General features: G+C 49.8%; 1 protein-coding gene across 1 annotated transcript; it reads right to left on the bottom strand.

Moving 5' to 3' along the window:
• Window positions 1–396: 396 nt before the first annotated feature.
• Window positions 397–15742, bottom strand: LOC144610730 (G-protein coupled receptor 54-like). The gene is made up of 5 exons (XM_078429650.1): window positions 15653–15742; window positions 10384–10508; window positions 5861–5996; window positions 3495–3733; window positions 397–961 (listed from the first exon to the last, which is right to left on the bottom strand). Exons 1-5 carry the CDS (start codon window positions 15738–15740, stop codon window positions 602–604), a joined length of 948 nt encoding a protein of 315 aa, XP_078285776.1. The 5' UTR covers window positions 15741–15742; the 3' UTR covers window positions 397–601.
• Between the last annotated feature and the right edge of the window lie 10 nt (window positions 15743–15752).

Raw genomic sequence — 15752 nt, 5'->3', positions numbered from 1 at the left:
GTTTTGGTCTCCTAATTTGAGGAAGGACATCCTTCCTATTGAGACAGTGCAGCATAGGTTCACACGTTTAATCCCCGGGATGGCGGGACTGTTATATGAGGAAAGATTGGCAAGACTGTGCTTGTATTCACTGGAATTTAGAAGGATGAGAGGGGACCTCATATAAAAGATCCCTTCTAAAAAGATACATATAAAATTATAAAAGGACTGGACAGGCTAGATGCAGGGGAAATGTTCCAATGTTGGGGGAGTCCAGAACCAGGGGCCACAGTCTAAGAGTAAAAGGGAAGCCATTTAAAACTGAGATGAGAAAAAACTTTTTCACCCAGAGAGTTGTGAATTTGTGTAATTCTCTGCCACAGAGAGCAGTGGAGGCCGATTCACTGGATGAATTTAAAAGAGAGTTAGATAGAGCTCTCGGGGCTAATGGAATCAAGGGATATGGGGAGAAGGCAGGCACGGGTTACTGATTGTGGATGATCAGCCATGATCACAATGAATGGCGGTGCTGGCTCGAAGGGCCGAATGGCCTCCTCCTGCACCTATTTTCTATGTTTCTATGTTTCTAGATATAAACACGTGCGTGTCACATTGGTGGAGCTCAGGATTCCTCGGTGACAAACTTCACCTCTGCATTTCGGGGGCCGTTACTGAAGGTGCCATCTCTCACCCGTTTCTTGAACATGAAGGGAAAGGCTTTTCTGAAGGACCTCCTGAAACTCTCGCCCATGAAGGCGTAGACAATGGGGTTGATGGAGGAGTTGGCGTAGGACATGCAGTTGGCCCAGGTTTTGATCTTGTACGTCTCAAAGTTGACTTGGAAGCCGGAGTAGAAGCCCTGAAAGAGGATGAAGACGTGGATGGGGCCCCAGCACACGGTGAACAGGAGTACCACCACCACAACCATCTTGGTGATCTTGGCTCTCATGGCAATTGAGCGCTCTGACAAATGATGTACATTCTGGAAGAGAGCACACAGAAAACAATTAATTAACTTCTTCAGCAACCTTAATGGCAGCAGAACCAATGTGTGTTCTCTATCACTACCTACCCTCTCTGGTCTAACGGAGATCTTCAAAATGTCCGCCAAGACCCAAACTGCTGGAGGTACTCAGTGGGTCCAACAGCGGCTATGGACGCAGAGGGAATTATATTCCCTCTACAGATGCTGCACATGTTCCTCCCGCAAAACACAAAGGGAATCCGAAAAATGGTCCTGACCCAAAACGTTGTCTGTCCATGTCCTCCACAGATGCTGTCTTTACCTGTTGAGTTCGTTTCAGATGTTTGTTGTTTTCTCTACATTCAACTGCATTAAACTGCAGTAGCAGTTTTAAGCTGGAAAGGGCACAGAGAAGATTTACGAGGATGTTGCCAGGACTAGAGGTTGTGAGCTACAGGGAGAGGTTGAGGAGGCTGTGACTCTATTCCCTGGCGCACAGGAGGTTGAGGGGTGATCTTATAGAGGTGTATAAAATCATGAGAGGAATAGATCGTGTAGATGCACAGAGTCTCTTGCCCAGAGTAGGTGAACCAAGGACCAGAGGACATAGGTTTAAGGTGAAGGGGAAAAGATTTTTTATAGAAATCTGAGGGGTAACTTTTTCACACAGAGGGTGGTGGGTGTATGGAACAAGCTGTCAGAGGGGGTAGTTGAGGCTGGGACTATCACAACGTTTAAGAAACAGTTAGACAGGTGCATGGATGGGACAGGTTTGGAGGGATATGGACCAAGCGCAGGCAGGTGGAACTAGTGTAGCTGAGACACGTTGGCTGATGTAGCCAAGTCGGGCCGAAGGGCCTGTTTTCATGCTGTATCATTCTATTGCTCAATATGAGAATGTTATTGTTCTGTCCCCTTTTGCTCTATCTTTTGTACTTTTAGTTTAAATTGGTTGTATTGACATAGGATATACCTGACCTGACCTGACCTGGGGGTATGGGGAGAAGGCAGGAACGGGGTACTGATTGAGAATGATCAGCCATAATCACATTGAATGGCGGTGCTGGCTCGAAGGGCCGAATGGCCTACTCCTGCACCTATTGTCTATTGTTGGGACAGCATGCAGAACAAAGCTTTTCACTGCACCTTAGTACATGTGACCATAATAATACCAAAGCTAAACCTCTGTACACTGGACTCTTGTCTCTCCTCTCCTCTAGTAGGTAGGCTGTGGAATATTTTTCTAATTTCCCTTCTTAGGAGCTGGTACGGGGTATTGCCTGAAACTGTTCTGCCAGACGAGGTTTGGTGTAGACTGGGCTATGCAGTGCTGTTTCTGCACATAGTGCTGAACGGTGTCCCCGGTAGAGGGAGCTGTTACACAGCACAGCACCCAGTTACAATAAACCCGCCCTACACTTCACTGGCTTTACCTTGCACTAAACGTTATTCCCTTATCACATATCTGTACACTGTAAATGGCTCGATTGTAATCATGTATTGTCTTTCCGCTGACCGGTTACCACGCAACAAGAGCTTTTCACTGTACCTCGGTACACGTGACAATAAACTAAACTGAGTTGGAGCGAACTGTACTATTAAACCATGCACAAGTACAACAGGTAGTGCAAAGAGGAAAATACCAGAGTGTAGACAATAGACAATAGGTGCAGGAGGAGGCCATTCGGCCCTTCGAGCCAGCACCGCCATTCAATGTGATCATGGCTGATCATTCTCAATCAGTACCCCGTTCCTGCCTTCTCCCCATACCCCCTGACTCCGCTAACATTAAGAGCTCTATCTAGCTCTCTCTCTTGAATGCATTCAGAGAATTGGCCTCCACTGCCTTCTGAGGCAGAGAATTCCACAGATTCACAACTCTCTGACTGAAAAAGTTTTTCCTCATCTCCGTTCTAAATGGTAGAATATAATGTTACAGCTGGAGAGAAAGTGCAGATTTTTAAAAAACCCACGTGCTGCAATGAGGTAGGTTGGAAGATCAGGACTACATACTGAACTGAACACGTTTTACCAGGTTACAACAGGCTTTTATAAAACAGCAAATACATGGATTCTGAACAGACATGTACTCCAACCTTCCAATTTCTAACAATGGTTTTTAAAACTGCAGAGTTAGAGACGCCTTTGATGGGCATTAAATGTTTCACACTGACAGAGGTCCATTCTCTCAGACAGTAACCAAGGTCCAGCCCTTCCCTCAGCCCCACACCAAACATCCCACTGCACTCTGCTGAAGAGAACCGGTGTCATAAGTGATAGGAGCAGAATCAGGCCATTCAGCCCATCAAGTCTACTCCGCCATTCAATCATGGCTGATCGATCTTTCCCTCCCAACCCCATTCTCCTGCCTTCTCCCCGTAACCTCTGACACCCGTACTAATCAAGAATCTATCTATCTATGCCTTAAAAATATCCATTGACAGCCTTCTGTGGCAACGAATTCCACAGATTGACCACCCAGTTACTCCAGCACCTTGCGTCTATTTTTTTACTCCCACCTCCACAGAGGCGCTATATAAATGCACGGTACCTGGTAGCCGCTGTCCGCTGGGCGGACCACGGGCCGACCCACACGATGAAGCATGATGGTGTAGCACACACAGATGGTGACCAGCGGCAACAGGTAGACAGCCAGGAAGCTGTAGATGATGAAGGCTTTCTGCTGGGACTGTGTGGGAAACGCCTCGACACAGTACGTCTGCAACCCGTACCAGTAGCCCCTCGCTATCCTGTGGTACATCACCATGGGGGCAGACAGGAGAAAGGAACCTGCCAAAGAGTAGAAAACAAAACCTGAAACAACGGGGAGAGACAGCAGATGCAGGGGTGAGCATTTGAGGGGGGGATTGAGGGGGGATCTTATAGAAACTTACAAAATTCTTAAGGGGTTGGACAGGCTAGATGCAGGAAGATTGTTCCCGATGTTGGGGAAGTCCAGAACAAGGGGTCACAGTTTAAGGATAAGGGGGAAGTCTTTTAGGACCGAGATGAGAAAGTTTTTTTTCACACAGAGAGTGATGAATCTGTGGAATTCTCTGCCACAGAAGGTAGTTGAGGCCAGTTCATTGGCTATATTTAAGAGGGAGTTAGATGTGGCCCTTGTGGCTAAAGGGATCAGGGGGTATGGAGAGAAGGCAGGTACGGGATACTGAGTTGGATGATCAGCCATGATCATATTGAATGGCGGTGCAGGCTCGAAGGGCCGAATGGCCTACTCCTGCACCTATTTTCTATGTTTCTATGTTTGACAGCACTGGGCCTGTACTCGCTGAAGTTTAGAAGGTCGAGGTAGGACCTCATTGAAACTTACAGAATAATGAAAGGCCTGGATAGAGTGGATGTGGAGAGGATGTTTCCACTGGTGGGAGAGTCTAGAACCAGAAGTCACAGCCTCAAAATTAAAGCGCGCTCTTTTAGAAAGGAGGTGAGGAGGAACTTCTTTGGGTGGTTAATCTTTGGAACTCATTGCCACAGAAGGCTGTGGAGGCCAAGTCAGTGGATATTTTTAAGGCAGAGATAGACAATTTCTTGATTAGAGCTGGTGTCAGGGGTTATGGGGAGAAGGCAGGAAAATGGGATTAGGAGGGAGAGATAGATCAGCCATGATTGAATGGCGGAGTAAATTCGATGGGCCGAATGGCCTAATTCTACTCCGATAATTTGTGAGCTTGTGAACTGGAATCTGGAACGTAGAACAAACTGCTGGAGGAACTTGGCTAGACACAGTCATAGAGTCACACTGCGCGTAAAAAGGCCCTTTGGCCCAACTAGTGCATGCTGACGAAGATGCCTCCATCTGAGCTAGTCCCATTTACCTACATTTGGCCCATAAACCTCTCAACCTTTCCTATCCATGTGCCTGTGCAAATGTCTTTTAAAAGCTGTTAAAGTGACTGCCTCAACTACTTCTCTGGCAGCTCGTTTCTGAGCTTTATGAGTTTTTAATCCTAATGGCTTTTGAACTGAAGCCAAAGGTATTTCACTCGTGCTGTACTTTAAAATTATTTCTGCTGTTTGAGATGTCCTGCCCCAGCAGTGACACATTCCCGGTCTCTTCACTTCCTGGGTTGGTCTCTCTCTCAAACTGTGAGATTATGCCAGGTTTTCTCCAAGTTGGAGAATCTCATTTAGAGTCATGAGGTCATACAGCATGGAAACAGGCCCTTCGGCCCAACTTGCCCATGCTGACCAAGATGCCCCATCTATATTAGTTCCACCTGCCCGCGTTTGGCCCATATCATATCATCATATCATATATATACAGCCGGAAACAGGCCTTTTCGGCCCTCCATGTCCGTGCCGCCCAGTGATCCCCGTACATTAACACTATCCTACACCCACTAGGGACAATTTTTACATTTACCCAGCCAATTAACCTACATACCTGTACGTCTTTGGAGTGTGGGAGGAAACCGAAGATCTCGGAGAAAACCCACGCAGGTCACGGGGAGAACGTACAAACTCCTTACAGTGCAGCACCCATAGTCAGGATCGAACCTGAGTCTCAGGCGCTGCATTCGCTGTAAAGCAGCAACTCTACCGCTGCGCTACCGTGCCGCCCTATCCCTCTAATGTGGTCCAACCAAGGTTTGATGCAGGCGAACATGACTGCACAACTTTTACACTCAATGCCCAACCGATGAACATCTGCCTTCTGTACCACGATATCCACTAGTCCACATTTTTCAGGAGCAGTGGACTTGCACCCCAAGATCCCTCTGCACATTAATGCTGTTAAGAGTCACACCATTAACTTTCCTCTCGATTCTCTGCTTTCCTCCAGTCAAGCCAACCACACACAGTTCCAACACAGTTCCTGGACCTAGATTGTGGCCTCACCCTGTCTGGACATTCGGCCCACACCGCCCACTCCAGCCGCCCACTGGCCCGACTCACCGATCCAGATGACCACGCTGACCGCCATTGCGAGCCTCGGCGTGCGGTGGCGTAGCGACTGAAGCGGGTAGACGGTGGCGTAGCAGCGATCCATGCTCATCGCCATCAGGGTGATACAGGTGGCCTGTACGGTGACCTGGAGACAGGGAGAGTGGGGGAGAGAGAGAGAGATGGAGAGAGAGAGAGAGAGAGAGAGAGAGAGAGAGAGAGAGAGAGAGAGAGAGAGAGAGAGAGAGAGAGAGAGAGAGAGAGAGAGAGAGAGAGAGAGAGAGAGAGAGAGAGAGAGAGAGAGAGAGAGAGAATGAGGGGTAGAAAGGGGGAGAGAGAGGGAGAGGGGGGAGTGTGTGTATGTATGTGTGAGTGTGCATCTGTGTGTGTGTGCATGTGCATGTGCGTGTGTATGAGTGTGCATGTGTGTATGCGGGTGCATGTGGTGTGTGTGTGTGTGTGCATGTGCGTGAGTGTGCATGTGTGCGCATGTTTGTGTGAGTGTGCGTGTGTGTGTGTGCGTGTGTTTGTGCGTGTGTTTGTGCATGTGTGAATGTGCATGTGTCAGTGTGCATGTGTGTGTGTGTTGGGTGTGTGCGTGGGTGAGTATGCATGTGTGAGTGTGCGTGTGTGTGTTGCGTGTGTGCATGGGTGAGTATGCATGTGTGAGTGTGTGTGCGTGTGTTGCGTGTGTGTGTGTACATGTGTGTGCGCGTGTGTGTGTGCGTGTGTGTGTGTGCGTGTGTGTGTGTGTGTGTGCATGTGTGTGTGCGTGTGTGTGTGTGTGCGCGTGTGTGTGTGCGTGGGTGAGTGTGTGTGTGTGCATGTGTGAGTGTGCATGGGTGAGTGTGCATGTGTGAGTGCATGTGTGTGTGTGCGTGTGTGTGTGTGTGTGCGTGGGTGAGTGTGTGTGTGTGTGTGTGTGTGGGTGAGTGTGTGTGTGTGCATGTGCGCGTGTGCATTTGTGTGTGTGTGTGCGTGTGCATGTGTACCTGCCCAAGCCGATGTGGCTGAATCCATCCCCAGGCTGTTTCGGGTCGAGACCCTTCATCTGAAGAAGGGTCTTGTAGATGGTTTATATGCAACCAATAACATAGTTACCTCAGTACCATTAACCCCGCCTAGTTAACATCAATCATAACGCCTTCCCTTCCTGGGTACAGTTCAGTAGAGGAACGTAGCCAGTGCTTGAAGATGTATGTAATACGCTGTGCTATCATTAAAAGATGTTGTACGCTTTAAGAGTTTGTGAAGCATTAATTTACATGGTGTCAGAAGTGGGATCGCTAACCGCTTCTAGCACCCCCTTTTCGACCATGTTATTCAGCATCGCCTCGACCCTGTCTTTCATGGCGTGAGACACCCTGTGAGCTGCGCGGGCTACAGGTTGTACGTTTGGGTCAACGGAAATACGATATGTGAGTGGTAACTTTCCCAGGTCATCGTTGAACAGGTCCTGGTATTCCACAACAGGGTTGAACGACAGTTGCACTTTGTGGACCGTGCGGTCGAAGGACACCAGGCCAAGATCTTGGCACGCACGGTTGCCCAGCAGGGTTACACAGTCAGAGTTCAAAACATAGAAAACGAGGTTTCTCGTTGCCTTTTGCAGCACACAAGTTAAAGCAGCCCTCCCCACAGGCCTTAGAATTTCTCCACCATAGGCATGCAACGTAGCGTTGTCAACAACCAGGGGCTCATTATTCCTTATCTTATTGAAAAGATTTATTGACAATACGTTGACCTTCGCACCTGTATCCAGCTTTGCAAGGAAGGACACACCATTGACAGTCAGAGCTACAGAGGGATCAGAGCGTTGGGCGGTTGTGTGTAGGAGGGTAAACACATTCGAATTCTCAGGAGGATTAATTGGATCTGCCTCGTAGGAGTCGACCAGGCTGGGCTGTAAATCGTAACAGCCATCAGATTGCCTCAGCATGTTTAGACTGGGTCTGGAAATCTGTGCCTGTCTCCCACGGGAACGGATCGAGCGACAGGCCGCAGAGAAGTGGTTTAACTTTTTACAAAAGTTACAAAATTTGCCATAAGCAGGGCAGGTAGACAGTCTATGGTGCATGTAGTTACAGTTTGGGCACCTTTTTTGGGGCACTTCACCAGGACCTGGGTTGGCACGCGGCAGAAAAGCATTGTTTACCATCCGAGGCTGGGGTCTCCTACACCCAGCCAGGTTGATAGACTTATTGGCCGAGTCTCGGTGGTCATCTGGCAATACAACGACCTCAGACAATCTGCAGGCATGCATAGCTTTTTCCAACGTTAGATCCGGATCCCTTAGAAGCTCACATCGTAGCTGCTGGTCACGCATGCCAGTTACTAAAATGTCTCTAGTGAGCTGCTCCGTCATGTCTCCAAAACGGCACCGCTGGGCGAGATAACGCAAATCAGCAATAAAACATTCAACAGGTTCATCCGGCAACTGTTTTCTTGTAAAGAACCGTGCCCTCTGCAGAATGCGGTTCGAGGGCAGGTCACAAATCTCCCTGAACTTACGTAGCAGGCAAGCGGGGTCACTGGCAGATTCTGCAGGGGTAATCTCCACGTCGTCGTCGCCCAGGACCGCTGGAGCATAGGTGAAAGTTCTGGCTCTCTTCATGGCATCAGGTCCGACAAGGTTGAGTAGGAGGGAGGCTTTAAGGGAGTCAGGATCAGCGCGATGTGCGACGTTGACAAGCTGCTCGCGGTGGTGTTCGCCTGCTCCAAGTTCAGAGATTTCCTGTTCGGCAGCAGATTTACGGTCGAAACCGACCACCAGCCACTGGTGACCATCCTAAACAAGCCAATTCACGCTGCCCCCGCCAGGCTGCAGCGTATGATGCTACAGCTCCAGCGTTTCGAATTCGACATCATCTACAAGAAGGGCACCGAGATGCACATTGCGGACACCCTATCGCGCGCCCCGCGGACCTCCTGTGATCGCCACCCCTACGAAACAGAGGACTTGCTTGTACTGGGCGTTAATTTCATTCCCACACCAGCAGCGTCCGAGACCGAGTTTCTGCCTGCTCCACGTGCAACAGTCTTGCTCCACACCAGCAGCGACAGCCCCTGCTGCAACAGCCTGCCCCTGCCTTGGCCTGGTCCTCGTTGGCTGCTGACATCTTCGAGTGGCGTGGTAACCACTACCTTGTCCTGGTCGACTCATACTCAAACTGGTTCGAGGTGGATTTACTGACATCCCTCACGTCGGAGATGGTGATCCGAAAGCTGCGGAAACACTTCTCCACTTTTGGGTCCCCTGTCAGGCTGCAGACTGACAACGGCAGGCAGTTTACCAGCCGAGAATTCAAAAGTTTTGCGGACAAGTGGAATTTTGTGCATTTCACCAGCAGCCCTGAGTACCCACAGAGCAACGGACTTGCAGAACGGGCCGTCCGCAGCGCCAAGCATCTGATGGAACAGGCGAGACTTTCCAACACTGATTTGTACTTGGATCTCCTAAACCTCAGGAATGTTTCCAGGGATCCGGCCATGGGGTCACCTGCTCAGCGTCTGATGTCAAGGAATACCAGATCTACTATCCCGATTGCCCAGCGCCAGCTGCAACCTCGGGTGCTGGAGCCTGCCTCCGTGCAGAGGCGTATTCAAGAGAAGCATGACAGCCAGCGGCGTTCCCACGATCGGTCGTGCAGACCACTCGATCCTCTTTTGCCTGGACAGGTTGTTCGGTTGCAGACCGCCGGCGGTCACTCCCGTCTGGCCACCGTGGTTGGGGTGGCCGACTCACCTCGTTCGTACCTGGTGGACCATGAGGGCACCATCTACCGAAGAAGCCGACAACACCTGCTTGCGGTTAATGAGCCAAAGCCGCAGCCCCCGGGACCCTATGCCCCGCCGCTCTCATACCAGCAGCCGGCTGCCGTCCCGGCCAGCGTTCCTTGTATGCTTCGGTCCCCATATCGCGCGCCCGGTTCCCCTCTGCGCGGGTCCCCTGTTGCCGGTTCCCACTCTCCCGGTTCTACCACCGCACCTCCCTTCCCTGGTTCCCCTGCTGCCTCGTGTCCTCCGGTTTCTTCTGCTCTTTCGGGGGGAGGGGGAGACATTCGTACGCGCTCGGGCCGGATTAGTAAGCCACCTGTGCGCTATGGCGATTTTGCTTAATTCTGTTATTAATTCTGTTGTTGTGACAACAATCTGTTTAATTTTCTAGGGGGAAGGATGTAGATGGTTTATATGCAACCAATAACATAGTTACCTCAGTACCATTAACCCCGCCTAGTTAACATCAATCATAACGCCTTCCCTTCCTGGGTACAGTTCAGTAGAGGAACGTAGCCAGTGCTTGAAGATGTATGTAATACGCTGTGCTATCATTAAAAGATGTTGTACGCTTTAAGAGTTTGTGAAGCATTAATTTACAGGTCTCGACCCAAAACGTCACCCATTCCTTTTCTCCAGATATGCTGCCTGACCCGCTGAGTTACTCCAGAATTTTGTGTCTATCTTCAGCTTAAATCAGCATCTGCAGATCCTTCCTACCCGGGCTGAGGTGAACGGGCCATTGATCCCCTGGTTACCTGCTGCAGGTAGTTGACCAGTTTGCACATGGCGTCTCCAAAGACCCAGCTGGACAGGGGGTAGAGTGTAGCTGTGAAGGGCACGCAGCAAACCAGGAAGATGATGTCTGTCGTGGCCAGGTTCACTGAAAACACACAGAGAGGAGACCGTTTAACTCACTCACACACCATGAGATGCAGCTAAAATAGCCCTAGCTTCCAGCTTACAGCCCCTTGGTGTGCATATTGATTTCTCTAACTTCACATAACCCCGGCATTCCGCCTCTCTCCATCCCTCCCCCACCCAAGTTACACCAGCTTCTCGTTATCGCCCGGCAAACTGGTCAACTGTTTCCTTTATCATCGTTACTTTTTTGCCGATCTTTCACTCCTTGTTCTCTACATCTCTCTACATCACCATATAAATCTCTTGTCTCCCTTTACCGTGACTTTCAGTCTGAAGAAGGGTCTCGACCCGAAATGTCACCCATTCCTTCTCTCCAGAGATGCTGCCTGTCCCGCTGAGTTACTCCAGCATTTTGTGTCTATCTTCAGCTACAATAAACACAGCTAATAAGATTTATAAGGATGTGGCCAGATCTCCAGGGCCTGAGATGGAGTGAGGTTGAAGAGACCTTGCACATTCTGTTGTGTAAATCACCATTAGATGTACAAAGTGGAAGAAGGTGGAAAGGAAAGATGCTCACAATTTACCCTTCTCAGATTTAGAGATACAGCATAGAAACAGGCCCTGTGGCCCACTGAGTCCATACCCACAATCATTTATCTGTTCACACTATTTCTATGTTATCCCATTTTTACATCCAGTTCCTACACATTCGGGGCAATTTACAGAGGCCAATTAACCCATAAACCTAGAGATGTGGGAGGAAACCGGAGCAACCGAAGGAAACCCACGTGGTCACAGGGAGAACATGCAAACTCCACACAAACAGCACCCGAGGTCAGGATTGAACCCAGGTCTGAACCAGGTGAGGCATCAGCTCCACCCACTGCACCACGCCTTATACCAGAGAAATGTTCACAAATCTTATGCCAATAATTATCCCTGTTCAGTGCGTTGGGGAGAAAGTTCTTCACCCAAAAGAAGGTGGAACTGTAGAATATTCTTCCCAAGAGAGCTGTGAAGACTCAACCACTGAGTATATTCAGGACATCTTTAGATACTGTATTGAAAATTGAGGAAAATTACTTTGAGTTTGAGTTTGGAGATACAGCGTGGAAACAGGCCCTTTCGGCCCACCGGGTCCACACCGACCAGCGATCCCCGCACATTAACACTATCCTACACCCGCTAGGGACAATTTTCACATTTGCCCTGCCAATTAACCTACAAACCTGCACGTCTTTGAAGTGTGGGAGGAAACTGAAGATCTCGGAGAAAACCCACGCAGGTCACGGGGAGAACGTGCAAACTCCGTACAGGCAGCACCCGTAGTCGGGATGGAACCCGGATCTCCGACGCTGCATTCTCTGTAAGGCAGCAACTCTACCGCTGCGCCACCTGTCTAGTTTCAATGAGGGAACCCATCAGACATTGGGTAGCAAACACAAACTCTTTAGTTTAGTTTAGAGATAACTAAATCGCTATAAGGCGGCAACTCTACCACAACACCACTGTGCATAATGGCCTACCCTGGCATCTATCTTTCAGGACCTACAGCACCTGAATTGAATATATACAGTATACACTGCTTTATATTGTGACAGGTATTTTCATGCTGTGACCTCTTTAATAGCAACCTTTCTTGATCCACGCCTCACAATCTCAATTCATTAGTTCAGGTGCACCAAGAAATTGATTACCTGTAGAGAATATAAACAGCGATATCTAATTGTAAATCACTTGGCATTGACAGTGCAAGTCACATCCACCTAACCTGGCTCCAAAATCCCATTATCGCAGTGACAGAGGGCAAACTATAGGATAAACTAAAGTCAGGAGGTTTTTGGTAAAAAGAATAAAAATGAAAACGCATACTTTTGCCAAGCACATTCAAACCAAAAATAGAACCTTGATGAAAACGAAAAGCAAATAATGAAAAATTGAAACCCAAATGATATTTGCCCAATCCGGCGTAGTTGTGATTGTCATTTTGTTTTATACCAAGCAGTGATTTGTTTCAGGATATCACGTACGGATGTGATAAGCCTGTCGATTACAGTGGGAGGATTGTATGAGTTGTTATCAGGTGGTGGAAAGAACAAATTACAGGTAACTAAGCAAAAGAAAACCAAATGGTATAGGACAGTATATCACAGATACAGGCCCTTCGGCCCGCAATGTCCGTGCTGAACACAATGTAATCTCCTCTGCCTGCACATGATCCATGTCTGTCCATTCCTGCATATCCATGTGTTTAATCTAAAAGCCTCTTAAATGCTGCCGTGTCTGCCTCCACAACTCTTTAGTTTAGTTTAGTTTGGAGATACAGCGCAGAAACAGGCCCTTCGGCCCATTGAGTCCAAGCCTACCAGCGATCCCCGCACATTAACATTATCCTACACACACTGGGGACAATTTTTACATTTATACCAAGCCAATTAGCCTACAAACCTGTACGTCTTTGGAGTGTGGGAGGAAACCAAGGAGCTCGGAAAAAACCCACGCGGTCACAGGGTGAAAGGACAAACGCCGTACAAACAGCACCCGTAGTCAGGATCGAACGTGGGTCTCTGGCGCTGTAAGGCAGTAGCTCTACTGTTATGGCACCCGCCCCCCCTATAAACCTGCTTAGCTAAAAGCCTCTTAAATGCCGCCAAGTATCTACCTCCACAATTCTCTGTATAAAAAGACTGTCTCTCACATCTCCACAAAACGTTGCCCTCACCTTGAAGGTTTGCAGTCTGTTCTTCAACATTTCCATCCTGGAAATAGATTCCAGAAAAAACAATGCAAGATTGTCCTACAGTTAATGCCCTCTAATCCAGGGAAGTGTCCGGTAAAACCCTCTCCCTAACCTCAACATCCTTCCTGTAATCAGATGGCCAGAGTTGTATGCAATTCTCCAAATGCAGCCTGACCAAGGTCCTATAAAGCTGTATCAATGCGAGATCGATTGTCATCAAGTATTCTCTTTCCGCTGACTGGTTACCAGGCAACAAAAGCTTTTCACTGTACCTCGGTACATGTGACAATAAAATAAACTGAACTGAACTGAACTCATGACTTCCAGAATCTTCTGCTCAATGCCTTGCCGATGAAGGAAAGCATACTAAAAACATAGCACAAAAAGTAAGGAAATTTGTGTTTGGTAGATTATTTCTTTGTTGTAACAATGCTTCTTGGCAATAAATCTTATACCGTTGGAAAGCCTGTTTATTTCCCTTTTAAATGGTGCCACATTTGTAAGGAACATGCATTTGTGGGATGAGCAGCAGAGCTGAGTATATGGGATGCGCCCATGAAAAATTTGCCAAATCTTCTCTGCCAATGCCAAACAGCTTATTCTGCCATTGACTCTTGTTCGGTGTTGTTTGGTGGATTGGATGATTGGTCTGAAGAAACAAGACATATTGGCAATTTAACAATTTATTCATTTAATAAACAGGAGCCACAGTAGCGTGTGGAAGAACCATACACAGCCACAACAGCCTGGCACCTCCTCCTCCTCATGCTGGTCACCAGCCTGGTCACCACACTGTTGTGGGATGGCATCCCATTCTTGTCAGCACCTGGGGGTACCAGAAGCTCAAAACAAGAGTCAATAGCAACAGCCGAAGGGCCTACCGAATCCGTACCGACCAGCGATTCCCGCACATTTACACTACCCTACACACACTAGAGTCAATTTACACTTATACCCAGCCAATTAACATACAAATCTGCTCATATTTGGAGTGTGGGAAGATCTCGGAGAAAACCCACGCAGGTCACAGGGAGAACGCTACAAACTCCGTAAAGATAGCGTCCCGTAGTCGGGATCGAACCTGGATCTCTGGCGCTGTACCCTGTAAGCGCTGTTAGGCTGCAAGTCTACCACTGCGCCACTTGTGCCGCCGGTTTAATAGTGGTTCAAATGGCTTAATGGTGGTTGTAATAGTTTAAAGTTGGCACCAGTGCTAAAATGCAAAAAAATACTAGACAAGGTCTTAAAAAGGCAACCATTTGAAAGAAATGTCTACCAGGTAACCAAGCATGCTGTACAACTTTATGACTCTATATACCTCTATCTGCTCCCCACTGAGTGCCCTGACCCCCACCCCCCAACCCCCACACCCCACGACCACCACCCAGCATCTCACCAATGTAACAGTTGCTGGCCACGGAGACAACCAGGGAGTCCCCACCAATCCCACCAACATGACTCTACAATGACCAACATAACTACATGACATGTCTGAAGAAGGGTCTCGACCCGAAACGTTACCCATTCCTTCTCTCCACAGATGCTGCCTGTCCTGTCCCGCTGAGTTACTCCAGCATTTTGTGTCTATCTTCGTTTTAAACCAGCATTTGCAGTTCCTTCCTACATATATCTACGACATGACTCTGGGACTCTAATCACATCTACTGCAAGCGAAGGTATTTATTCACAAAATGCTGGAGTAACTCAGCGGGTCAGGCAGCATCTCAGGAGAAAAGGAATGGGTGACGTTTCGGGTCGAGACCCTTCTTCAGACATGTCATGTAGTTGTGTTGGTCATTATAGAGTCTACTGCAAGCGAGTCTACAACATGACTCTGTGCCTCTCCATGGCTCCATCTGCCCCCTCCCACCTGCCCCACCCCCCGACCCCCACCCCCCCCACCCCCACCCCCCCACCCCCTCACCGCCCCACCCCCTCACCCCACCCCCCTCACCCCCAGCCCCTCACCCCGACCCCCACCCCCCCCCCACCCCCCTCACCCCGACCCCCTCACCCCGACCCCCACCCCCCCACCCCCCCCCCCCCCCCTCACCCCGACCCCCCACCCCCCCCCCACCCCTCACCCCGACCCCCTCACCCCGACCCCCACCCCCCCCACCCCCCTCACCCCACCCCCCTCACCCCACCCCCCCCAGCCCCCTCACCCCGACCCCCTCACCCCCCCCCCACCCCCCCTCACCCGACCCCGACCCCCTCACCCTCCCCGACCCCCACCCCCCCCACCCCCCACCCCCTCACCCCGACCCCCTCACCCCGACCCCCACCCCCACCCCCTCACCCCCACCCCCTCACCCCCACCCCTCACCCCCCACCCCCACCCCCTCACCCCCCCACCCCCCCACCCCCACCCCCCTCACCCCGACCCCCTCACCCCGACCCCCTCACCCCCGGCATCTCACCGATGTAGCAGTTAGTGGCCGTCCTGAGATGCCGCCGGGTGCTGACCACGTAGACAACCAAGGAGTTGCCCACCAGTCCCACCAACATGAGCAGAGCGAA

This window comes from Rhinoraja longicauda, chromosome 37 (genome assembly GCF_053455715.1).
Source record: "Rhinoraja longicauda isolate Sanriku21f chromosome 37, sRhiLon1.1, whole genome shotgun sequence".
In the NCBI taxonomy this organism is placed as follows: Eukaryota; Metazoa; Chordata; class Chondrichthyes; order Rajiformes; family Arhynchobatidae; genus Rhinoraja; species Rhinoraja longicauda.
This window is presented reverse-complemented; position numbering and strand designations above follow the sequence as displayed.